The sequence below is a fragment of the Tamandua tetradactyla genome, chromosome X (assembly GCF_023851605.1).
Source record: "Tamandua tetradactyla isolate mTamTet1 chromosome X, mTamTet1.pri, whole genome shotgun sequence".
Classification (NCBI taxonomy): domain Eukaryota; kingdom Metazoa; phylum Chordata; class Mammalia; order Pilosa; family Myrmecophagidae; genus Tamandua; species Tamandua tetradactyla.
Window position 1 is genome coordinate 169,328,947 of NC_135353.1, and position 27,719 is coordinate 169,356,665.

General features: G+C 39.6%; 1 protein-coding gene across 2 annotated transcripts in view; it reads left to right on the top strand.

Annotated features, from left to right (window-relative positions):
- PUDP (pseudouridine 5'-phosphatase) overlaps positions 1-27,719 on the top strand; it is a 575,274-nt gene that overhangs the window by 454,027 nt on the left and 93,528 nt on the right. Inside the window, exon 5 of one of the 2 annotated variants that reach the window (XM_077145311.1) lies at positions 1,808-1,918. The exons of the other annotated variant lie outside the window; for it this stretch is intronic. Within the exon in view, the coding sequence (XP_077001426.1) occupies position 1,808 (1 nt within the window). The 3' untranslated portion in view covers positions 1,809-1,918. Of the gene's footprint in view, positions 1-1,807; positions 1,919-27,719 lie in introns of those variants that run through there. 2 annotated transcript variants of the gene reach the window in all.

The window sequence follows — 27,719 nt, forward strand, 5'->3', positions numbered from 1 at the left end:
CTGCCAACTCATCAGCTGATTTTCCTTCTCACCCAGGAACAAGGGGCTGGGTCAGTCATGGTTAAGATGATAATGGCAGCTGAAGCCCAGAGATCCCCTGCAGTGCAGAATTAAAGCTTTCCCAGAGGGTTCTTTTCCTTGCCAGAGCAGTCAAGAGGAGCCAACATTGGCTGTATACCACCTTGGCTGGCCAACCAGGAATCCTGCCATCCTAGGGCTCAGTCCAGCAGCTCTGTTCCCTAAGCAGACCACATGTCTGAGGGAATGGAGGTTGTGGCCCCAAGCCAGGTGTGCAGACTTATCCTGTTAATTCTTTCTTTCAGTGATGTGCTCAAGCATTACTGAGCCATGAAATAAAATTCCTAACACATAAATGCCACCATGGTGCACTTGGGGGACTGTGCAGTGAAAATGGAATTCCCTTTACTCCAAGGAATAGTCATCCAAGGAATTGTTTAAGAATGATATTTCTAAAATATGTGGTAATTTTACAACATAAAATTTGCCATTTTAGCCACTTTTAAATGTACAGTTCATTGGCATTAATTACACCCACAGTGTTGTGCCAACCAGCACCACCATTTATTTCTGAAACTTTTCATCACACCATATAGAAACTCTGTACTCCCAGCTACTAGGAACCTCTAATCTAATTTCTCTGTCTTTGGGTTTGCCTACTAAGAGTGGTATTTTTGCAGTGGATGCATGAAATCTTGGACTTTGCTCTACCTCCTTCAACTTTGCTGAATAGTACTTGCTAAAAAAATTTTTACTCCTGACCCACTGGTAGATTCTCTCACTTATCTTAACTCATAAGTCTCTGTTTTTCCTAAGCATTAAAAACAATGCATATTGCCCTGGGATTATACTGGGACCCACTTCGTTCTGTATTATTAAAGAACTGACAGGTAGTATTTATTATCTAGTTTATTCTTAAGTCGTCTCTCCCTAATAATGGATGGATCCATGGATTCTGCATCAAGATTGCCCTAATCAGAAAATCTTTTTAGAGTCACCTGTTAAATCTAACTGCCTTAGTCCCCTTAACTCAAACCCCAAGATTCAGAGAAGTATGAAAATATTACTGGTGACCATCTAAAATACTCGATTATAGGACTTTACAGGTGGTTGCTTAGAGGAAAGTTACCCAAGGCTGCAGATTCCATAGACATTTGGTCTACCAGCCATGCACCCATTTCGTGTTTTTTTTTTGCCTCCCTGGTAGAACTCAATATGTATCGCTCCCTCTTTCTTTTGCTCTTAAGAACTCAAGACACTTCTTAGATGAAAAACAGAAAGTTATAGTCTACTTAGAACCACAGTGATAAGGACTGATCATTTTGACATTGTATAATTGAGGTTTTTTTAAAAAATAATTTTATTGACAAATCTTCACACACATACAGTCCATACGTGGTATACAATCAATGGCTCAGTATATCATCACATAGTTGTGTATTCATCATTATGATCATTTTTAGAACATTTGGATCACTTGAGAAAAAGCAAAAAAAACCCATACATCCTATACCCCTTACCTGTTCCTCTCATTGACCACTAGTATTTCAATCTACCCATTTTTTTTACTCTTTATCTCTCCCTATTATTTATTTTTTATCCTTATTTTTTTAACTTATCTGTCCATACCCTGGATTAAAGAAGCAACAAAGTTTTCACAATTACACTGCTATATAGTTATACAGTCATCACAGTTGCAGTTACTTCCCTCTAGCCACTCTACTACACCATACATAACTGTTTTTTTTTTTAACTTTTAGCTTTGTTTTTATTGTTGGCATTATTACAGATAGATAGAACGACCACAACCATGTTAACAAATGAAAAACCTGTGCACTGAAACAAGATGAAGAGACTATATCAAGATGTTAACCACAGTCTTTGGTTGGTGAAAATATGGGTGAGTTTCTCTTCTACATTTCGGCAACTTCAAAGTTTCTATAATGAACATGTACTGTGTTTATAATGGAAATACGTGTAACAAAGATGGATTATCAAAACCCTGTAATACGAAGACCATTCAAGGAAACTGAAATGAAATGTTTAACTGAAATCCCACAACCACCATACAACTATTTCTCAATTGTTTTCCATCTTTCTTCTCATTGTTGACTTTATGTGTACTTCTAGCAACACCCTAACAATCACAGACCGGAGCACAGAAATGAGCCAAAGGAAATAGATCGAGATATTAATAGTAGTTGATGCTGGGAATACAAGTGATTTTTTTTTCTTCTACATTACTGAATTTTCCAAAGCTTTTTATGAGTATATATTATATCTGTAATGCAAAATACATACATAAAGTTTATTCCAAAATACCAAAGACCATTGAAGCAATTTAAGACAAAATAGTTAACCATAATCCCACAAAGAAAACACAATTTTCATTATTTCCCACATTTCTTTTCATTAATTTAGACTTTAAGCATGCAAATTTAACATCATTGTTATCAAAAGCTTGTGCACTGAAACAAGATGGAGGAAGTATATCAGGATGTTAACAGCAGTTGTTGGGTGTATCAAGGCAATGGAGGTGGTGAGGATGGGTTTAAATAATGGTGCCCACACTTGTTAACCACAGACCCAACATAATATTTAATCATTTTAAATATTGTAAAATCTTTAAGACTGAAAATCACACTTTAAAAGATGGGGATAATGAGATGGTGTTTGTTACAAGATTGTTTTGAGAACTCAATAAAATTAGGTACAATAACTGGCATTGTATCTGCTACTGCTAGTTCCATTCTTTTACCATTTATTATAAAGGGTGACTCACATGGCAAATTTAGGCGCTGATCCAGATGCATTAAGAATGGTATTTCTGGTGTGAGGAGACTTTTGCGGTGTCCTAGAAACCATTCCCAGACCATCTGTGTTTAAGATTAGCCCTGAGGTACAGAAATTTCAGCTAGTGCAATTTTGAAAGACAGCATTCAATACTATTCAATATCTATTGTGAGTTCTTTACTTTTATGTATTATTTGGCAATTTTTCAGCAGGATTGCAATTATTTATTCTGCTGATTAGGAAAAGTTGATCTGGCTAGATTTGGACAAAAATTACAAATCCTAAAAGGATCTTAGCAACATAATAATTTAATATTTTTCTTTGTATATACTAGGGTGTTACAACCTAAACATGTTTTTGAAATTCTATGATATCTTCATTTTAGAATTGAATTTAGCTGATGGGGATGAATTTTTCTTTATCCAGAAAAAAAAAATCACATAAAGCAAAATTATGTATTTTGGGTCATGCTTGATTATTTGAAGGTTATTTGCATAATAACAGGATTTTGTTTGATAAAGATTTAGTGTGCCTGCTGTTTATTCTCCACTTGAAGTCATAATCCTGTTTGTGACATCGCAATCATCTCCACGGCAGCCAATTGCGATTCAACAAATTGAGGATTAGGATGGTGAGCCAGTGAGAATAAACAGGTGGTACAAGTAGAGGAGTTAAACTTTCCAAAAAGAGGTTTTCTTTATTTTTAAATTTCTCTAAAATATAAAGATGTCCTACTGGAAATATCCATTCATTAATTGCATTCTGGTCAACCATAAGCTTAGTGCTAACTAGCTGTATGGTAGGAGCCACGCCCAGTCTAAAATGTGCCCAAGAGAACCACCATTTTGATTTGTGGAGATTTCACCCGTAAGAATACATCAGTGGGTGTTGTGGTTGGAATCACGTCTGTCACAAAGACATATTCAAGTCTGTGGATGTGAACCCATTTGTAAGAGAACCGCCATTTTGACTTGTGGAGATGTCACCCGTAAGAATACATCAGTGGTTGTTGTGGTTGGAATCACGTCTGTCACAAAGACATATTCAAGTCTGTGGATGTGAACCCATTTGTAAGAGAACCACCATTTTGATTTGTGGAGATTTCACCCGTAAGAATACATCGGTGGTTGTTGTGGTTGGAATCACGTCCGTCACAAAGACATGTTCAAGTCTGTGGATGCGAACCCATTTGTAAGAGAACCACCATTTTGACTTGTGGAGATTTCACCCATAAGAATACAGCAGTGGTTGTTGTGGTTGGAATCACGTCCGTCACAAAGACATGTTCCAGTCTGTGGATGTTAACCCATTTGTAAATAGGATCTTTCAGGATGATTTTATTTAAGGTGAAGCCAAACAGAATCAGGGTGGGCCTTAATCCAATACGACTGGAGTCCTTATGAGCAGAGGAAATTTGGGACACCACAGGAGGAAACAGATGGGGAGTGAGACCATTGTGTAATAGAGGCAGAGACTGAGTTCTGGGCTGCCAGAACTCACTCTTATCTTCAGAGAAAGCACGTCCCAGCTGAAATGGATGTTTTGGAGACTTGTAGCCTCCAAAATTGTGCAAAAATAAATTCCTGTTGTTCTAAGCCAACCTGCCTATGCTATTTGTTATAGCTGCCCTGGCAAATTGAGACATTGGTGCCAGTAAAAGTCTCTATGGTTTGGAAGAGTGGCATTTGTCTCTCAAGATTGTGTAAATAAATAAAGGAGATTGTCTCTAGGCTTCTCTAAGGGGTAGAAGTCATTTAAATGTACACTTAATTCATGTTTTCATCACAGGGAACAGGAAAATGTCTTCTCCAAAGACACCCAGTTGGAAATGCAGTTGGCCCCAATTTATAATTATTTTGTGACTCCATGCTAATTGTCTTTCAAGCACCCATAGCTGCTATCAATTCAGTAATGAAGGTCCAAATATCAAATAGTATATATATATATATATATATATATATATATATTTTATTAATTAATGGAAAAAAAGAAATTAACCCAACATTTAGAAATCATACCATTCTACATATGCAATCAGTAATTCTTAACATCATCACATAGATGCATGATCATCGTTTCTTAGTACATTTGCATCGGTTTAGAAGAACTAGCAACACAACAGAAAAAGATATAGAATGTTAATATAGAGAAAAAAAATAAAAGTAATAATAATAGTAAAAAAAAAAAAAAGACAACCAGACAGACAAAAAAAAAAAAAAGTGAATATATTTTTTATGATCCTTTCTACAAATAAAATTTTTCTTCTGAAATATATTTAGGTATTTTTTTTTCTGGTTTTTAAAATTGTTTACCAAAGCCCTGTATATTAGACAATGAATTCTCCCTATTCTCAATGTTCTAGAAAAGTGGGTTCTAGAGAAAAAATGTTGAGTCAGCCTCACTGACATTGTTGAAATTCTATACGCACTCACAGACTCATGCCTAGAATCTTGACTTAATACTTTCAGAATGCACAGATGCCAGATTTAGTGATGTCCACACATTCATGGGAATTGAGGCCAATGAATTCTTCAGGCCTGCTTATAGTCATCAAAAAAATCAATACATGGTCAGGTTCATTCATCTTTACACTCTAATGATACTAAATGGAAGACTGGAGTTGAGAGACTGGAAATAATACCAATGCCTTTGAAGTGGTCAATGTTATTTTTTAAAATGTGTTGTGATTTGGTTTGCTGAAGTTGCTGAAAAGCAATATACCAGAAAAGGGCTGGTTTTTACAATGGGGATTTATTAACTTACAACTTAAAGTTCTGAGGCTGTGGAAATGTCTGAATCAAGGCTTCAACAGGCGATGCTTTCTCAGTGAAGACCTGCTACCGGGAATCCTCAGTGACTTTGTCATGTGGTCAGGCATAAGGCAACATCTTCTGGTCTCTCCCTTCTCTCCCGGCCTTTGTTGCTTCCAGCTTTTGGCTTCCATGGCTTTTTCTCTGTTTCTGTGTGTCCTCTTTCAGCTTCTCTGGCTTTTCTCTCTGTGTTTCTTTCAATTTCATCTCTTTTAAACGACTCCAGTAATAGGATTAAGACCTACTTGGGGCATGTGTCAACTGAAATAACCTAATCAAAAGGCCCCACCCACAATGTGGGACAGATGGGTATACATATAGCTCCAAACCATCACACCTTGCTTTACTCCTGTCCTTATAGAAATCTTTTTAACAATAGAAAAGTGATCATATCTTTAGGTGTGAAAATAGAGTTCATGGAGGAGTATAATTTGAGAGACACGAGGTAGGAGGGAGGCAGTCTTTCTAATTCCCTGACGAACATTCATAGCCTTTAGAATTCAAGGTAAGAATTCAAGGTTCAAATTGGCTTCTGGTGAAGGTGCATCATCTAAACCTAGATCATATTCTGCCTTATGCTAGGAAGTTGACCAGCAGGCCATCTAACACTTGTTCCAGCAAAGACCACCCAGAAGTCAAAACTTCAGCTATCCAAACAGCACTGGAAATTCTGCTTAAGTCTTGAAAATATTTAAATTTGACTCTGTTTAAAAGCTTTTTGGTTCTTCAGGAGCATTTTATCATTTTGGTGTGATGTTCTGGGGAGAGAGTGAGCACAACACTGATCACGGAATGTCTGTGTAGCATTTTAGACTTTTGCTATTTTTCAAGATTTTTATAAAAAATCCTTGAAGGATTTTAGTCAGCATGATCCAATTTGTATTTTTCAAAGATAGTCACACTGCCTTGAGGAGAATAGACTGCGGCTGGCATGGGTCAATTCCAGATGCCCCTTTACAAGAGTCTTCTGTAACAGTCCAGGTGGCAGAAGACAGTGATTTGAAGTTGCATAGCTACACTGCACACTAAGAAAATAAAGTTGAAAAAAAAACCACACAAATTAATTGATTGATTGTTTGATTGAGTGTATGGTCTGGGAATCAAACCAGGGTCTCCCATATGGAGGGCAAGCATTCTACCACTGAACGACCCATACACCCCACGCAAATTTTTGTATACAGATACACACATATGTGTTTGCGTATTAGAATCCATCAAACTTAATGATTGTATGTGAGAAGCAATGAAAAGGGAGGTGCTAAAAGAGCCCCAGGTTTCTAGTAAGAGCACATGGATGGATGGTGTTATCCTCATAAATAGGGAACATTACATAAGGAGCAGGTATCCTGGGAAGGAGAGTCACCAGTTCAGCCTTGAATATATTGGAGTTTGTGCTGCCTAAGAGACAGGGTTGGATATTCTGAAAAGAAGTCCAGAATTGAAGGCAAATATCTGAAACCTATTACTCCGTAGAAGCTCATTCATAGGTCCAAGGCAGTAAGCAATGGAAGGATAGATCTGGAATGGATGAAGCAATCAGGGCCAGCTTACAAAGCCAAATACCTGAAAGGACTATGAAACATCTCACATTCAAGTTAAGAAAACAAAGCCTCGATTATCTTCCTGTCTGGTTTGGGAATATTTATAGATCTTTATGCCTCTGAATAGATTTCAAGGTAATTGTGATTCTTAAAAATGGGTGCCATAAAATATTGTCAGAATTAGAGTATGTGACAGGTGAAATTATAATCCCAACTGGCCTGGGCTCCATCCTCCTGTGCCTCCTATAACTATATCACTTAATCATGCTATTAGATGACCTGGCTATATTACATTTTGGGATAGAAAATGGGAAGGCATGCATCTTCCTAAAAATCTCATTGAGAATCCAGAGTTAAGGGTGGCAAATTCTTGCATGTTTTTAGAAATAGTATGGACTTGTATGAATCAAGACGAGCAGAAGTATGATTCTACCTGAAGTTAGGAGGACAGATTGGACAACTCTGCACAGTTCCTTCAAGCCCCATAACTTTAGGAATTTAGGTCGTTATGACTTCTACACTGAAATAGGTCAGATAAGAGCAATCAAAGCTCTATTTTGGTTTCTGGCTGAACAAAGGTTGGGGGTGTTAAGAAATTTATTTCTGTAGAAGTTATTGTCCTTTGTAACTTAGAGGCACAGTAAGTAGACATTCCAGTATATCACTGAGTGATGTTATCTTCCTAAATCTCCAGTGAAATATCAGAAAAATCCACTCCTGTCAATGTGTTTTGCAGATGTGCGGCGCCTATAAGAATGAGAGAAATCTACCAAAATAATTGGGAATTGATATAATAAGAAACAATATAGATTTATGTTACAAATTTTCACAATCTCTTTGCTTCAGCAATAATCCAAATTAGAAATAAAGTTTATAGACATTGAATGAAATCTTCAATTTTATTCTAAATTGTATTAGAGGAAAAACCTAGGATAATTGTAAAAAAGGGAATATTTTAAGTGAAATGTGTGACGTTGTTTATGTCAGCTAGTGAAGGCTGCCAATTCTAGGACAAGCTCTTCTATAGACAGTGAACTTATACAAAATTTATATGAAATATATTTCTATTTTTCTTGTAGAACATTTGGAAAATATAGAAATATAAATGAGAGTAAAATCACCCCCCCTTGAGAGGGATACCAGAGCTTCTGGGGTGCTGGCCACATCTTAAGTCTTGACTTGTCTGGTGATGATGCAGGTGTGTCCAATTTGTGAAAATTTATCAAGATTTCTTATCTGATTTCCTTTTACAGCTGGGTAATAAGTCATAATGTGACTATCACAATTTGTTTATTCATTTTCCTCTTAATAGACATTTGTATTGTTTCCAGTTTTTCTTTATCATGAAGAAAACTGCTGTGAACATTCTTAGATAAATCTTTTTGAGGACACGTAGTTTCGTTTCTTAGATATAAGTAGTCAGGAGGAGAATTTGGGGGCATAGGGTAGAGGAGTGTCTAATTTTGTAAAAGATACTCCAAACCGATTTCTAGAATGCTTGTACCATTTGTTTTTCCATCAGCAATGCACACGTGGGTTCCAGTTAAGTTTGATGCTTGTTCTCTATTTGTCCCTCCTGTTTTATGTTGCCACGTTATCCTTTCTGTGCCTTCTTTGGGGTCAGCTGAGTATTTTTTAGTACTCTATTTTATCCCTGCTGTTGACTTTTTCGCTATACATATTTGTGGGATGATTTTAGTGATCAGTCTGTAAGTGGTAAATTACAGCCTGCAGGCCAAATCTAGCCTGCCACCTGTTTTTGTACAATCTGCTATTTAAGAATATCTTCTGCATTTTTAAGTCATTACATTGCTACCTGGGCCTACACATATCCTCAATTTTTGCCTTTTGTTCTTTGATGCCTAAAATATAGACTAATTGACCCTTGACAGAAAGTGTGCACATCTACCGTACAGTTGTACAGTCTATCACAACCATCACCAGCCATTAGTCACTGTTGAAATTAATACAAGCAAAGTAAAATTAAACATTTAGATCGTTATTCACACCAGTCCTGGTGCCCCACAGCCATTTTGTATTTAAGAACAGAGGATAATGGAGTAAATATTATTCCCTTCCAGAAACAGACCTGTCTCTTGTCTTAAACTGCTGGACTGAGTTGCTGAGTTAATCAGATAGTGTTGAGTTGGATCTGGGCTTGGCCGAAGCTGTGGTTTCATTCAGTTCACCGTTGGCTTCTGATGGTTTTAGGACAGGACCTTCTTTTCAATTAGAATTGGATCTGAGCACTATGCCTTGGCAAGATCCCAGAGATCTCTTTACAGCTCAAGCCATTCGTTTCCTTAGCCATGAGAGCTGGCTCTCTCTCTCTTGCTCTTGCTCTCACTTGACCACCAACAAGAATTTTGGAGAGTTTGCTCAGAAGTCCATTTAGTCTGTCTATCACAGGCAGTTTTCTGCACCTCAGGAGAACTCTCCCCACCTCCCATCCCCACTACCACCATGTCCCACTTCCCAGTCTTTGCAGAGCTGCTGCCTTATATTCTGAGAAGTCCAGGGATGTCTGGAACCCCGTCTTTTGAGATAGCCTCAAACTTGCAGGAGGCCTCACGGGCCTCAGGGGCTTTCTATCTCAGCACTCCTCCTGTGTCTGCCCCACGCTGGGCATCTTGTCTGTCTACTCTGTGCAGATCCTTAGGAAACAGTAGGCAGCAGGTTGCAGATCTGACCTGAGCTAGGATGCCCCAGACCTCTAATCTGATTTGCCAACCCACACGTGCCCATTAAAAGTTCTTAAGTAAAGATTAGCTGGCTTTCTCCTTGCCCTCAGCTATGGCTAACTCCTCTGCTCCCTCTACTCTACCATGGATGAAACGAGACATGGGATGTTTTATTCCGATGAAGGGCTTGTTAGTTTTTGGAGTTTAGTTTTTTATGTTTCTTCATGTCTTTAGATTTCTAATGAATAAAAAAAAAAAGTATGATTTTTTTTTGAGAGCATATTTCACTTGTTTTGTTTGTTAGGTAGGTTGGGAGTGATGTTCTTTGCAAATTGGAAGTAGAAGTCCTGTCAATTATATTTAATTCTCAGGTTAAGTAGATAGGAAATGAATTTTATTTTTTCCCTATATAGTTAACCAAACTCTCATTACTTCATATTTGATCATCTAATGCACTGGTGCCCTTTTGTTTGTTTTAATAATCAGCCTCCATACAATTCTAATACCAACTATTCTAATCATTGAAAATTTATACTGGGAAATTCAGCTCTCGCTTGTCCTTCCCCTGTTGGTCTTCCTGCTTAAATTACCAGGACTGTTCTTATACATTTATTCTTCCAGATGCCCAGAAGAATCATTTTATGAACTAAAAGCTAAGCACATTCCATTACCATTTTGATTAGCTTTGTGTCAACCAAAATAGATTGATAGATTGATGTTAGCTGGATATTCTCATTCAAATGCATCCTAGGTTTCTCCATTCACTTTAGTCTTTGTTTACATTCTCAGTAAATTTTGTCCTTCATAAAAAATCATTCTTTAGAAGAACAACTGTTAACAAGGAAGTTTATTAGGATCCATTTGGTCAGCTCCAAATGCCTACAGCAACCCTGATGACAAAGGATATTTCTTCTCTGGTCTCAGTTCACTGTACCTTCTCCTTCTACCCTTAGCTTACACTTGGTTCCTTCTTTTTCTTTTCACCCCCTATTCAAAACTCAGGCCTTATGTAGGGCCACATCTTTTTCCTTATTTTTATAGAAAAAGTGGTGTTTTTGTTCTTAATAGCATTGAATAACTAATCTCAATTGTACATTTTCCAGAAATAGAAAAAAATATTACTCCATTATACTTTGAATATTAAGTGTTCTAATATGCATTTTAATAGGACAGATTTTGATGGTTTGGTAATGTGCAACAGTTAGAGTATTCAGGACAAATGAAGAAAAATAGATATCAGTGCTCACTCGATGACCTTGTAAAATGTGGAAAGTGTAATTCTTCTTGAGTTCAGTACTAAAGATTAGGGTTGTTAAGGTCTGGCTGAATTATTGCTGTAGAATAGCTATTGTACTGTTTTGCATTATTGAAGGGTATTATCAGGCAGAGAGCACGAGTTGAAAGAATGCAAAAAAAAAATACATAGCAAAATCATCTGAGCTGATATCCACCACTTACAGTAGATATAACAGAGACTCAGATATGTTTATCAATTAGAAACCTCTGCAAAAATGTATTCACTACATCTTAATGAATTAGAGGCAGATCCAATTACTAAATTTTATATGTCTGACTTAGCATAAGTATACACATCTTTTCAAGCTGTATATGTCCCAGAAATATATGGATAGAGCATAGCAGGCCAACCCCAGAGAGGGGTAGCTAATCGTGTTAAAATTTCTGGCATTTTTTTTTAAAAGAAAGGAAATAATTTTTAAGTCTCTGCTCCATATACGGAGAATTAATATCTATCTTCTAATAGACTATCTCCATGTTTTCAGACTACGATGTGTTTTTCTTCAATTCTAAAGACCCATAAGGTATAAGTAGATACAATTAAAACAAATTATCTTATCCATTCTAACATCAAAGATGTGAGATGTAACTAATTTCATATCACAGAGAAAAACTCTAGAGTTTAAAATCAGAGTCGGAACACTGAAATAAATTCTGTAGACAACAGGTGTATCTGCACAGAGGAGAAGCTTCTGACATTTAGTCTTCCAGACAGCCATTTCATAGGTAGGAAAGAAATTTATCTTTATGGAAGTAGATATTTTTTCCCAAGTATTTCATTCCCCTCATTCACCTGTTTCTTTCTTTCTAATCCTTAGTACCCATGAATGGCTTGCAGTTTTCGCTGTATTTGTTCATTTAACCATGATCATATTGCCCATGGAAATAATAAATAGTACTATCCAAAGGCCCAACATAAATGAGGGCACTGACTACAGTTATCCCCCCCAAAACCTCCAACAGGCATCGGCAAACATCGTCTGTAAAGGGCCAGACAGGGAATATTTTAGGCTTTGAGGGACTTAGACTCTCATCCCAATGAGTCAAGTTTACCATTGTAGCTTGAAAGCAGACTTCAACAAATCCTAAGCAAATGTCTGCACAGGATGCCAAATGTTTGTTTTGTTTTTTACAGAAATGAGAAGCACCTTGGATTTGGCTTTTGAACCAAGCATTCTATTGGTGGACTCTTGCATTTAAATTCATTCATAAAATGTCAGGACTCAGGGATTGAGAGATGAAAATGTAGGCTCAGCTATAGGGTCCTGAAACAGTAAGTCCATAGATAGTGTGGGAACAAGAACAGAATATTCAGAACTTCCTTAAAAACTGAGGCTAAGTGTTGTCACCCAGTTTTTGTTTCTTCTTCCCTTTTCCCTTCCACTTCTACTACTTTTGCTGCTCCTCCTCCTTTCCTCTTTGTCCTTCTCCTCCTCTTCATCCTCCTCCTCTTTGTCCTTCTCCTCCTCTTCATCCTCCTCCTCTTTGTCCTTCTCCTCCTCTTCATCCTCCTCCTCTTTGTCCTTCTCCTCCTCCTCTTTGTCCTTCTCCTCCTCTTTGTCCTTCTCCTCCTCTTCATCCTCCTCCTCTTTGTCCTTCTCCTCCTCTTCATCCTCCTCCTCTTTGTCCTTCTCCTCCTCTTCATCCTCCTCCTCCTCTTCATCCTCCTCCTCTTTGTCCTTCTCCTCCTCTTCATCCTCCTCCTCTTTGTCCTTCTTCTCCTCTTCCTCCTCCCTCACATTATTTTGTTCTTTAGGGTGAGGTGCTATAAACCATATGTAGAAACCATGATGTCTTTTATTTCAGAGCCTGTAAACTCTATGGCAACAGGAACTTTAATGAGGAGATCCCATTGAATGTTATAAATTAGGGCTTGGCATTGCCTGGAGAGTGGCTGCCCATGTTTAAAGGATGCTAAGTTTATTCAAACTAGTGCTGTTTGGGTAAGTGGCACCAGGGATAAAGAAACACATGCATATTCACACTTCATCCCTGAATAAGAATTTGACTGGAAAGGATCCAATGCATGGCCAGACTACGGTGCATGTGTGTATTCATTGTTCAACAGACCTAAACTCAGTAATTCAGAGCAAACTTGAAACTAAAGAAAATGTTGCACCTGGTGATTTTGCTGCACCTCCATAAACTGGTACCCCAATATTTATTTTTCCTCTGTATCCTCTTTGCCATAGCTCAGGACCATTCATCCCAACACCCACTGCTATGTTGATTCTGTCTTTTCCCCTTCTGCTACAGAATGGCTGTTACCAATACCACTGATGGTAGCCATGCTGTCAAAATGACTGGGAGTAATTTTTCAAGATGACTGGAACCTGATAGTATGTTCAGAGGAGCCTAGGAGAATTTCTCTGAGTAGGACAAAGAATGGAGGGAGAACGAATGATTGAGAAATTGAAATATGTAGAGAAACCAGAGGAGAATGGGATTGTAGCTGAAATGTATTAACACAGGGCTTGACTGTCAATGGGCGTCTCCAAGGATACTCTCGGGTTCCGTGATTCACCAGAAGGTCTCAAAGAACACAGAAAAGCTGTTATTCTCATGATTATGGTTTATCACAATGAAACGGAACTAGTTAGAGTCAGCAAAGGAGAAAGGTGCATAGAGGAGCTCAACCATGAGCTTCCAGTTGTCCCCTTCTGGTGGAGTGATACTGACAGCAGTTCAGTCTTCTAATAGCTATGAGTGACAACACACACAAAGTAACTGCCAAACAGAGAAATTCACTAAAGCCTTGGTGTGCAGGGTTTTTATTGGAGGGGGTCACAATGGCATAGCAGGGTAGCTCAAGGACTTAGATATTTCAAGAACATGGCAGGATATTTCAAGGTCTTTGACCCAGAAGGGGATCAAAGGCCAGAACTTTCTTTGGAATATGCAGGATTAGGGCTACCCAGTCCTGCTGAGTTAATTCTTAACTGCATATTGACACAGGGTAGGTACATTAAATACCAGTGTTTTCTAAGGCGCACTCATTAGCTCTGAACCCTGAACAAACCTGGGCATCCATGTCATCTGGTGTGTGAAGGACTTGTGGACACAGTTGATTAGCAGGTATACACAGGTACAGTTGTTTTGTTTTTCTGCAGCCAGTGACCATCTCGGATCCATTCAGATCCATTTGGATCCACGGTCAATTGCTTGAACATCACCCTGCCCTCACTTCTCTGTCTTCAGGCCAGATAGGGTTTTGGGGTCAGTATCTTCTCACTGTCTGGTATTCTTAGGGTTCCTTGTCTTTTCCATCTTGTGGCAAGGCACACAATGGCAGCATCTTTTCCTTTTCCTTCCGGGTTCCCTTGGCTTCCAGCTTCTGGCTTCTCCCTTGGCTTCTCTCTGTGACTTCTCCATAAGGCCCCCGTATAGGATTCAGACTCATCCTCATTCTGTTGACCAAACGTTAATTGAAGTAACCACATCAGAAGGTCCTCTCGACAATGGGTTCACACCTGCAAGAATCGATTAAGATTAAAAACATGTCTTTCCTGGGTATATCACTGCAAGCCACCTAACATTTTTAAGCCCACATCCAATATTTACATCTCTACAGTCTTCCTATGACCCTTAAAATTATCCCTCGAAATGTCTTCAAAGCATGCTATGGCATGGTTTCTGTCTTTCCAAACTCGTCCTATGCAATTCTCTCCCTATGTGTTTGCCCTCATCATTCAGGCTGGAGCTCTTGCAGTAGAGATCATTAGTGTAGCTTGGACAGTTAGCTCAGCAAATATTGCATGCTCCCCTGTATTTCCCAGGCTGTCTTGCCATTAGGTAGCACCGAGTGACTAGCAGCTAGTTCTACTTGATGACTTATGACCAGAAGGGCCATATCACCTTTCCAGGCACAGGAGGTGAGTGGCCAGTACTTCTCCTCTCCTTTCTTCCCCTGCGAGGTAGTCACATGGCCCAGAGAACAAAGCCCTAAGATACTTGGAGAGACCCCCAACCCATAGCAGACTCACAGGTGAATAAGACATGAAGTTTTGTGGTGTTGACTACTGATATTTTATGGGTTATTTTTCTTAGCAGCATAACTTAACCTGTTCTGTCAAATGGCTGTTTAAAGGCCTTTGGTACACTGTCACCTCCACCTAGAATCTTCCCTCCTCACCTCTCACCTGCTCGTGTTCATACTTTGGGTTTCTGCCTACAGTCACGCTTGGGGGACTTGTCTCTGACCTCCCAGGCTGAGTCAGGCCACTCTGCTTCAGTTTCCCACAGTATCCCATTGTTTGTCTTGCAGGAAGTCATCACCCTTGCAACTCTACACTTAGTAGAACTTCAATAGATAGATTTGACTTATTAGTAGCATGTGCTCAGAAAAATATCGAATGAATGGATGCATGAATGCATGAGTAAATACAGGGTAGTAATTTTGTGAACTAACCACACACCTACCTGGAACCACATAGGGAAATCATAGGCTTAAACTTAAGGTCCAGTGAACATAGGGAAATCATAGGCTTAAACTTAAGGTCCAGTGAACATTTTCAAGGTTAAAACTGCTGCCCAGAATGATGACAGTTAGAGCTCCTAAAATAGCATATTTGTGAAGGAGGCCATTATTTTATTGAGAAATAGTGATGTGCTCCCTCAAAGCTGAGGTGAGGAGAGAATGCTGAATTTCCAGTATTTTTGATCCTATAAAGAAAATCACTACATATGCATCAAGCCTTACCATAATCACTGTGATTATCATGTTTTCTTTGGTATCCACTTTCAGAAAGGCAGGCAGATGTCACGAGTTTCTCTCACGTTCATCCATCTTGGTGAAACCTCCTTGTGCGCACGTGCGTTATCTAGGTTGACTTAAATCAATACCCATTAGAGATGAAACGGGCAATTACTTCTCCCCCTTTGCACAGATCAAGCTCAATCCCTTCTCCTCAGCCGACACACCCATCAGCTCTCTCTTTGCTTTTGTGCAGCCATCACCCCCTTCCACCACTGGTGGCAGGGTCCCATCACGTTCTGTAAACATTTCTTTGTGGTACAACAGTGAACCCAAAAGCGGAGATAATCTAGCCTGAATGTGAGCTCAGTACTGCAACTGCCTCCTTGGGTTTGGCAGGCAGCCCCTGAGGAAAGCTTTTGTGCCTCTCTCGCTTTGATGGACAGGCACCAAGTATCCCGGTGTCCTTGCTCCCAGAAAGAAACACGGCAGGGAAGGGGAATTGCTCAGTTTCCTTCCAACTTGCTGATAAGAAAAAAAAAAATTACCAATGGAATGAAAAAGAAACTCAGATGAATGCAACTGAGCTTATTAAGTTTGAGGTGGAGAACAATACCCAATTAAAGCAACAAAAGACCTGGATATTTTGCAGTTAGCACAATTAGTTAGAAGGCTCCAGAGAGGAGGACAAGTTTAAGGGTTGAGGCTCAGAGTCCTAATCCTATTGTCACAGTTTTTCCTTTTTGTTCAGATTCTGAGCTTGACATGTGATCTTACCGAATATTTATCCCAGGGCTCCTGGGGCGTGTGATCCATGGACAGGATCTGGCTATAAATAACAGGCTGTGCCCAGAATAGCAGACTTCTCCTTCCTCCCTCCGAAAAAGGCTTCACAACTCCTTGAGCTCACGACAAGGTGAGAGCCAACAGAAGGACGATAAAGAGAGGGAAAGAGACACCCTTGTGCTCACACCCTGGGTGATACCAATACTTCTTTCCCAGGTTTTGATGACAGGCTGGATTCCAAATTAGAGAAATGCAAAAACCTGCGAGGCTGTTTCATTCCTATTGAACTTGATTGTCCTTGAAAATTAAAAATGTGGTCCTGGGGCCACGCAAAGGGCCCCTGAAAGCTTCAATCCCCATCATCAGAAAGACTGGAAAGATTAGTAGGTAGTTGGCAATCCAGGAAGGTTTGCGTTGTTTCTTATTTGTTTCTGTTACATGGAAAAGAAATAAGGTGAGCGCATACAGAACCCCAGAGTGAGAACAGGTGATGAGTGGCACAAAGCCGAAAATAAGCGTACCTTTCACCCAAACTTTTGTAGTCATCGAACCACATGGCAACAAAAGAAAAAGTTAAATCATTTAATTCCTTGTATCCCAGGTGTCTGATTATTTTTAAAAAATAATATTAGAATCTGTAATGCCCCTCAAACTGAAAGCTCAACTTTTTTCTACAAAGTATCATGATCATTACTAACATTTGAGTTTATCAGAGGTAACTTATAAATGTAACCAAGCCAGTGGTACATGATTTAGAGCAGAGGGGAAGCTTGGGAAGTAAGAAAGAGAGGAAGTAGTGTGGTCCTCCCGTGTCTCCTTCTACCTGTCTGTGGTCCATACTTCTACATGCTGGAGGCCAGCTCAGGTCTAAAGAATGGCTGTTAGAGAGACTGAGATTTCATGTGGGAAACTCTTTGCAGCTCCAGCCTCTCCCAGGATGTGATTTAGCAAGCCTGACGGTCAGAAGGGATTTGATTATGGCCTCTCATTTGGGGAATTCAAAATTAAACCATCCATAATTATGCAGAAATAAACTGAAGACATAGATGAGTCTGAGTTGCCTCCAATTCAAGGTAAATCCATGCACATGAAAATGAAGAAAAAACTTTTCTATAAAGTGTTAATGTTAATTATCCAACGGGGTGAAAATATTGTTCTAACACTGTGCATTGTTAGAAAATTACCAGAATCAGCATAAACTAGAGGAGGAAAGGCCCAAAGGATTTTCTGTACAATTCTTAACTGCATGAAAAGAAACCTTCTTATAACATTCTCAATAACGTTTGAATTAGCATCAGTTGAATTCCTTCAGCAATTAAGTACTTGGAACAAGATGTTAGTAAAACTCTATATGTAATCATATCGATGGAGAATCTTCCCGACTATTAAAATTAAAACCAGTTTCCTCCTTAGGAAGGCCCATTTCCTTCAATCAAGGTTTGTTATTCCCCAAATGCCAATATTATAACTCTTACTGATTTTGTTTAAAATCTTCATAGAAATAGCCTTATCAATTTTCCCACTAACATCCTCCCGATCCATTTATAGACATAAAATTACTTGTAACATCTCCCCAAATTCCTTCATATGATAATTTAAGTTTATACTCTCTCATTGTTTCTTTGGTAACAAATTCATTCCTAGTTGGAATTAGATAAAAGGCCCATTAAGCGGTGTTAGGAATATTTCACCTCAAAAACTCCCTGTTTCATTTCATTTGCCCTTCAGCAAATGTAAGTAGAATATTATCATCTATTTCTGCTCAATTGCTTTCTATTTACCCAACAGCATTTTTATACTTTTTGAGAATCTATTTCTCTACTTTTAAATTGCCCAAAAGCAGAGCCTGAGACAAAAATTTTAGTGTAAGTAGTTTGAGAGGTGTTCCTACAAAACATAAAGGAGTAGGAAACTGATAGGTAAGTGAGTAAGGCCAAATGCTGCTGCATAACAAATGATCACAATCACAGAGGCTTGTAAAACACACATGTCTTATCTTCCTGTTCTGGTGGGTCAGGAGTCCCAGGACAGTTCAGTCAGGTTCTCTGCCCAGAATCTTGCCAGGCTGCAATTGACAGGTTCTCATTTGGTGCTCAGGTTTCTCTTTCGAGCCCATGTGGTTGTTGGTAGAGATATTGTAGGAATGAGGGTCCTACTTTGTTTCTGGCCATCAGCTGGGACTGCTCTCCACTCCAGGAGCCTACCTGTTGTTCCTTGTCATGTTAGCCACCTGACTGTTTGCTCTCTTGCGCTCCAGGAGGAGTGTCTCTCTCTGGCTCTAACCCTTCTTTTAAAGCCTCCTCTGATTAGATCAGCCTGACCTTTTATAATCTTCCTTTTGATAAACTCAAAGTCAATAAATGAGTACCTAGTCACAGGAATGACATCCCATCATCGTATTCCTGCCCACACTCAAGGAGCTGGGTGGGCACACCAGGGCATCTTAGATTTCTGCATCCTCCACCCATAAAGAATGTACTCATGAGAGGCTTCCCCTGTGGGACCCAGTGTCCAGCGCCTCCATCTTGATCAGCAGCAAGACTGTGAGAAGCCATCAGAGCTGTCCCAATTGGGGGGGGGTATTTATCCACCCACTCCCATACCTCAGTCATTCGGAGCAGTTGCTGGGGTACCACCTCCCCTACATTTCCAGACTGCCCCACTCATGGCTCTAGCACAGTCCTGGCAAGCTGACAGAGAAAGCCCCTTGCAGAGAGACACAGGCATTTGAGGTCATCTCTTCACACTCAGGACCTTCGAGATGGAGTTGAATTTCTACTGGGTTGGAGAAGCTGAATTTTTGCATCTGAAAGCACAGCTTCTGGCTCTTGGCTGAGTTAAAGGCACTGGGATTTATGATGTGCTGTTTTGAGTGCAGCACCCCCTTGGCCACCCTCAGGCTCTGTTTCTTTACTGATGGTTTCTCCCAACCCGCAGGACGATCAACCGAGGCTCCAACTCCTGTGAGGGAAGAATGAAATGGGACAAAGAGACACGAAGAATGACAGCAAGACAAATATTCTGATCAAGCTGCAAAAGTTTATTGAAAAGGCTGGGTATATATATACACTAGGAGAGGGGGTAGCTAGTAGGGATAGGTGACAATCTCTGATTGGGTGAATAAGGACAAAGGGATGACTTGAGATTGGTGACTGCTGTTGCTAGGGTGAAGGGCAGATGTACGGTTAGTACTTTTGGCGCGAACTTTTGGCGCAAACTACTATTACTTCCTTAAAGAAGGCTGATTATAGCTTAGGCTGTTCTTTGTTTCAGCCCTGGCGGCCATGTTGCATGTTTCCGGCATCGCTGAGGGTGGAATTTATACATGCTACTTTAATTGTCCCCAACAATGGTTTCCAGTTGGCCAAACGGATGAGATGACCTGACTTTATTACATGGTCAGAGGAGCATAAACTCTTACTGGAAACTTGTGCTTTGAGCTCTCTCTCTGAATAATATCAGTGATTCTTTGTAGAGACCTTGGAGATTTCAATTCTAAAGCAGAGCACCATCCATGTATGAATAAAGACCTCAGAAAGCTGATACCTGGAATGACTTTTGGATTTCCTATGAGTACTTTGCTCCCTTCCATCTCCACTCACTCCCTCTCTCATTCTATATGCCATAGCATTTGGCTTTGAGACGAAGCTCTGCATGGGTATGCTCTGTGAAGCTGGGCAAGGCCCCTTAAATACCACACCTGGGCAATCTTTGCCAGGATTGTCTACTAAAGCCCTGGGTGAACTCTCAGGTGGACTGAGAGGTTATGGGCCCAACCCCAATGGAGTCTGCTTTAGTATCTTATTTTTCTTAGCAACTGCACCAGCTTCTAGCACCATTCCTATTACTAAATGAATACTCAAATGTTCATTGAATTAACTACCTTCCTTCTTATATTAGATTTGAAGAAAAAAACAACTGAAGACTATTGACTTCCCCCTAGATTTTCTGGGTATTATTCAGCCAGTAGCTCTCATTGCTGCTCCCAGAATTCTAACTTTCTCCCTCCTTCTCTTGGTTTAACAGAATCTTTAGCACTACTTTTTCCCATGGAGAAACTTTGATTTCTGTTTGCCACTGTTACTCCCCAGCTATCCGAAGCCACTCAGCCTCAGATTAGGGGTCCTTGAAGTCTGCTTCTGACAACCCCCTGTAGAAGCATCTTTCTTCTGTTCATGGTACAAGGTTGTTTTGGAAACCTGCTGTCGCACACACCTTCATGTCACCAGCTCATCAAAGCAGTCCTTCGAGTTGCAATGCCGGTGGCTTGCCTGAGTGCCATGACCTTTGCATGTCTTTATCGTCTCAAAAAGAAATGACAATGCCTTTGAAAATGCAGTAGAAAGAAGGCTTTTTTCTATTCTGAGATCATACATAAGATGCTATCTCCCAGGCAGGTATCTAGAAGTGGATTATAAGTTTTTATAGGTTGGAGTCGTTGTTTCAGAGAGGAATAGGAAGTTGAGCCTAAGTAAAGAAAATCAACCCTGCAGGGAGTGCCTGAAGTTTTGTAGCTGAAGCCAAATCCCTGCCTCGTGGTTCAGGAAAGGAAAACAGAAGAGGATCTTTCCCTTTGGGCTTTCTGAGTGGGAGAGAGGCACCTTTCCAAAAAGTTTACAGAGCTTGGGCAAAAGTATTTCCCCTACAAAGAAAGTCAGGTTGCTCTTAGGGCAGGAAAATGGATCCCTAGAGAGCTTTACCCAAGACTGAGAACAAAGACAAGAGATGATGGGAAAGGACTCAGAAACAGTGACAGAAGACTCAGAAAGAAATTGCAATGGACTGTAGTTCTAAACTGGTCCAAGTCAACAGCCCAAAGTTTAAACAACCTACCACACCATATGGTCTCCAAGGTAATGAAGAATAAGTCTGGAAAGAAATGTTTTTAACAATGTTGTAAGAAAACATATTATTTGGTTCTAAGTCAGGTCTCCTTCAAAAGACCTGTTCAAGTCCTAATGCCCAGCTGTGTGGATGTGAGTCCATTTATAAATAGCATCTTTGAAGATGCCATTAATAGTTAAGGTATGATGCCAGAGACCCAGGTTCAATTCCCTGTGCCTGCCCATGCAAAATAAATAAAAAATAAATAAAAATAGTTAAGGTATGCCTAGACTGAAGGAAGATGGGTCTTAATCCAAAATGGCTGAACGTCTTATAAGCAAAAGAAATTCAGACACAGTCACTGGAAGCCAGAAGTAGGAGAATCCAGAGAAAGATCTTGCCAAGTGGTAGAGAATTGCCATCTCTAGAGCACATCAGACATTAGAGAAAGCTTGGCCTTGCCAAACACCTAGAGTTTGGACTTTTAGCCTCCAAAATGGTGAGCCAATAAATCCCTCTTGTTTAAGCCCACCAGTGTCTATATTTGCCGTAACAGCCCTGGCAAACTAAGACAGAGGTCATTAATTGATTCATCAAATGCTTCAAGTACCTAGTGCATCAGTTATTTTTGGGAGACAGAAGGATAAATAACTCACTCTTCCTGGCTTTTAAAAATTTTGCAATCTCATAAAGATGAAGAGAAATGCAGAGCACTGAGCTGTAGTATCTCCATGACACATCTATCAATCTGTGTAAGCTATGGTAGAACTTGGGTATTTGCCCTGTAAGATTTGGCGCAACTGAATAGTATTTGAAAGAGTCTGGCACAATGTACATATTCAGCAGTGTCCATTCTTCCTTTCCTTCCAGTTTCATCTGGTCCCCCAAAACCCAGTGCAAATGAGACATGTGACAAAGCCAGGCATTAGAACCATCACATGCGGATGTTCATGATGATGGTTCTGATGATCCATTTGGCAGCTGAAAATGTTCAGACAATGTCAAATGGAGGGAGAAATCAACATGTGAACTTCCTCTTATTTTATTATTGGCTGTTTTAGTATTACTGCATTGACATGTATTGTCCTGCTGGCATTTTTATACATTGGATGTATACATACATATTTTTGCATATTTTCATGTACATGATTATACACACACATGATCATTTGCAGGATGAAAGGAATCATTGAAAACCTTTTCTACAACATCATCTACACAAGGAAAGCTGGGTGCAAATTCTAATACAAACATGCCATGTTGTTAGCTGAGATGGCCCTGATTGGAATCTCTGCCACTGATGGGTTGTGTGACTTCAGTCAACTCATTCAGCCAATATGGACTCTAATTTTCTCCTCTGCAAAATTAAGTGATTGGCAGCCATGATCACCATACTCCCTTACAGTTATCTACATTGGTGGATCTGTTAAGAGAATTAACCTGGGCCCTGATAAACTCCAGACATGGTCTGTTTCCTTGGGACAGTGATTCTCATGGATTTCAGATAGGACACTGTTGATTAAATGAAAGAGCCCATAAAATCAGGTGTAATAGTTTGGAAATTTTATGGACCCCAGAAGATCATGTTCTTGAAGCTAAGCCATTCCTGTGGGTGAAGAACTGTTGTGAGTGGGACCTTTTTTTTGTTTGTTTGTTTTGCCAAATTGATTTTTTAAAATACTTTTATTGAGAAATTTCCACACACATAAATCCAACCATGTTATACAATCAGTGGTTCACAATATCATTGCATAGTTGTATATTCTTCACCATGGCTATTTTTAAAACATTTGCATCACTCCAGAAAAAGAAAAACAAAACAAAACAAAAAACTCATACATCCCAAACCCCTAACCCCTCCCTCTCATTCACCACCAGTATTTCCATCTACCCAAGTTTTACCCTTTATCTCCCCCTACTATTTGTTTCTTTTTTATCCTTATTTTTAGTTTACTCATCTGTCCATACCCTGGATATAAGGAGCATCAGACCCAAGCTTTTCACAGTCACACAATGACATTGGAAAAGCTATATAGTTATACAGCAGGTGGGACTTTTTGATTAGATTATTTCAGTTGAGGTATGTCCCGGGTGGGACTTAATCCTCTTACTGGAGTCCTTTGTAAGTGGGTGAGAGTTAGAGACAGAAACAGAAAGAGAAACACACAGAAGCTGAGAGAGAAAGACACAGAAGCTCAGAAGAAAAACCACAAATGGAGCAGCCCAAAGCTGAAAGCAAGGAAACTGCAGATACCATCATGGCCTTCCCAGGTGACAGAGGAGCTCAGGACCTCTGGATCACCTGTTGATGCCTCGATTTGGACATTTTTATGACCTCAGGACTGTAAGCTTGTAAACGGATAAAGCCTCACTGTTTAAAGCCAGTCCATTTTTGGTATATTGCATTTTGGCACCTTTAGCTATCTAAAGCAGTGGGCATGTCTTGTTTATTCTGGGTTCATAGTAAAACTTATCTTCTGGGAGGCATAGCTTTATAAGAATAAAGGTTTCCTCATTAGTGTCTGAATTTTGAGCCACAGTTTCCCCCTGTGTAGAACGTGTCTTTTTTTTTTTTTTTTTTTTTACATGGGCAGGCACCGGGAATCGAACCCAGGTCCTCGGGCATGGCAGGCAAGCACTCTTACCAGCTGAGCCACCATAGCCTGCCCTGTAGAACCTGTCTTGATTAGCTCTAGTGCCATCTCTTCCTGATACCAAGTGTTGACTCAGCTGTTGTCCACTGAGGACTTATCTGTGTGAAGATAACATCCCACATTCCATACACGCAGAAACCATAACCACAGTTTCTAGCTCTGATGACTCCAAACCAATGGGCATTGGCTTTCTGGAATATTAGGAGGGTTTTTTTTTTGTCATTGTTGTCTTTTCTTTTTTCTCTTTCAAAAAACCATTTGGATTATTTGGGGAAGTTCATTCCAATAGTTCTGGGGTCAGATAATCAAGTGTTAATGAAGAAAGCCAGACACCAAGCTCCACCACTGCTGGGACCGGTTCCCTTTCTTTTGGCCCTTGCTTCTTGACTGAGTTCACATTAAAAACTGCCGTATTGCTCCCATGAGAGCTATTCCCAGAACTGGGGGGAATGAAACAAAACAAACATGAAAAGTGAAATCTGATATTCTTCAACGTCAGTTCAGTACTAGTATTTTTATATTGAAAAAAAACATGTTATCAAAAATATTGTAAGTTTGATCAGGCTAATAAGTTGTCTTAAGAGTTTCACAGGGAGTGAATACATTGAGGATTAGTTACTGAATATATAGTCACTATTTCTAGAAACATAAAATGGGAAAGGTCATACATAGGGAGGTGATGCACAGAGGTTTCTGTTTTCTTCTGAGAATGCAAAATTCCTTAACATTCCCACCTCCCACACCCCTTTCCCATGCTACTTGTCTGAAAAAAAAAAAAAATTAAAAATTAAAAAATTTACATTTCTGCCTGAAAAGTGACCAAGGAACGATCAGAAGAAATATCCAATGCTTGAAATTTCAAAGGAATAAGCGAATGTCAAAAAGCACTGAAAGACATTTTTTAAAAACTTCTTAAACAAAACATGGGGGAAATGCAACAATATTTAAATTGGTATGCTACATATGTGAAATCTTAAAAAAAGGCAAGCAACATAATGATGTTTTTTATGTAATTTGACATATGCTTTATTGGGAGAGAATTACACTATTTGGTAATTACCAAAATTACTACTTCTCAAATTCTCCTAATTATTTCACTTAAAACATGTCACTCTGGTTCCATTTTTAAGCAGAGATTTTATACATTTTTGTAGGAAAATTGTGAAAATAGTGTCATGACTTGCAGAATAATTATGTAATGTTTCAATTAACAGCATCACTGTGGAAGATTCATTCATCTCCTAGCTTCTTTTAGAGCTCACAATGTGTGCAAACTGCCTGGATGGTTTTCTCAGGTTATAGTTATTTGTGCCTTTGTTCTCATCATCCTTAACTTTATGTCTTACATTTATAAAGAGCTTTACAGTTTTCAAAATGCTGTGCCTGGATTTGTGGATCATGTTGTGGTAGGGAGTCTTCAGTCAATGCAATTTTATTGGGGCTAATCAAAACATTTTTATTGTTAGTGCAGTTAGCTTGTCTGGCTTGAGTAACTGTCTACACTCTCTGGTAAGTAGACAGACTTCCTTCCCTACGTATTTCTCAGGTTAGTGGGGATGGGGACGAAATGAAGGGTTCCTCTGTGATATGGGTTGAACTGTATCCCCCTAAATATTTGTTCAAGTCCTAACCCCCGATCTCATAAATGTGATATTTAGAAATAAGGTCTTTGCTGATGTGATTAAGATGAGCGCAAATCTCCTTATAAGAAGAGGGCAAATCTCCTTATAAGAAGAGGGGGACTTGGACACAGAGACACTCAGACAGGGCAGAGAAGTCCATAGGAAGATGGAGTCAGAGCTTGAAGAGCTGAAGCTGCAAAGGTTGTTGGCCAAAGCCAGAAGCTGCAGGAGCAAGGAAGATTCTCCCCTATAAGTTTCATAGGAAGTATGACCCTGAGGTCACCTCAAGTTCAGACTTCTGGACTCCAGAACTGTGAGGCAATAACATTCTTTAGTTTTAAGCCACCAAGATTGTGGTAGTTTGTTATTGCCGCTCTAGGGAACCAAGACACCCTGTATCAGTGTCATTACTAGACTGGATTTTGGTATTTGATCAATAAAAGGCTGACAACGAATTACTTTATTTTGAATACCTGTTAGAGGTCAGGCATTTTACGAGGTCTTAGGAATATAGTGCTCCATAAGAGACAGCCTCCACCCAAAGTATATGGACAAGTGGTCAATTACATTTCAGAAGAGAATTCAGCAGATTTAAATAATGTGATACTTATGACAGGGGATGGTCGTGAAAGGTACCTGGGAGAAGTCAGGGAATGCTTACTTCAGGAAGAGTGAGTACAGATTTTGCTAACTAAGGGTTTTGGAGGTTGGTGCGAGGTCATGGGTTGTGAGGTGAGTTAGAGAAAGTTCAAGGCACAAGAGCAGCCTGAGGGAAAACCCAGAGGTGTGAGAGGCCATGTCATATTAAGGAATTGGAAACTGATGTGGTTTGGCTGGTGTGTGGTCAGCAGGGACCCAAGGCCCATGGAAGGACTTAGGACCTCATCCTGAAGGATGTGGGAGTTGTAGAAGTTATTATTTTTGATGAGTTTCAGGGTCAGAGTTCTATTTTTAAAGATTGCTCAGCCTATAGTTTGGAAAACAAAATGGGAAAAGGCAAGACTGGAAACAGGGAGTTCAGTTAGGTTACCTGAATTAGGGTGGTGGCAGGATTAAATACTAGTAGAAATGACTGTGCCAGATATAGGGAGAATTTTTTCTCCAAGACTATTCTCATCTGGCAGAGAGAACTGTGCGATTCCAATTGCTTTCCTCACCTACCATTTTCCACTGGGGGTTTAATCCTGTGTTTCCATCAAAACAAAAAGCTGAAATGCATTAGAGGGTTTTGACAACATTGATGTTGACCAACCTGAGATGATGCCACAATTTCTCATTTTAATTCAAAGCATACAACAATGGCCTTTACACTGAATTTACTTTGCCTTAAAATTAAAGTTCACCTTTCTAAACATTGTGGTTTAGCTTTAGTTGTGTGTTCTTCTGAGCATGGTTATTTTTTAAATGACACATAAGATGAGGCACCTAATCCCTTAAAAATTTGCCTTACCATCATTCTTTAAAAGAAATCAATATCCAGTGAGATGGATTAGAAACAAATATTTCAGGTTTTTATCCTTCTCTCCCTCCAAGAGAGAAAGTCCATATCAGTCTAGGTTTGGGTTGAAAGCAATGGAAACCCATTTTGGAACTTTGGTACAAAGATGGCAGGAAGGTTCACAAATCTGCCTGTATATGGATGCCAAGAATTGGGAGCAAATGGAGGCCAGGGAAACTCCAGGATCGCAAAAGCCCTCTTATCAGCATGACAGCATGGAGTTGTTCTGTTTCAGCCATGCATCCTTCCTTGTTGCTTGCTGGAGCTGCAATGTCCTTGGACCTGTCTCTGATTGGAGGGGCTTAAGTCAGATGCTGCCTTCTAGGAAGAGGGTGCAGTTGTCCCATGTGCCTTCCTTAGAGGGAAACAGGTACCTTGACGTACCTTTCTACACCCAAAAGAAAAGAGACAGTTTCTCCAAAAGGAAATTTGGATGCACTTACAGCCCATTAAGCAGCTCTTGAGAAATAAAAATATGAGAAAGGTGTCCATGTTTCTTAACT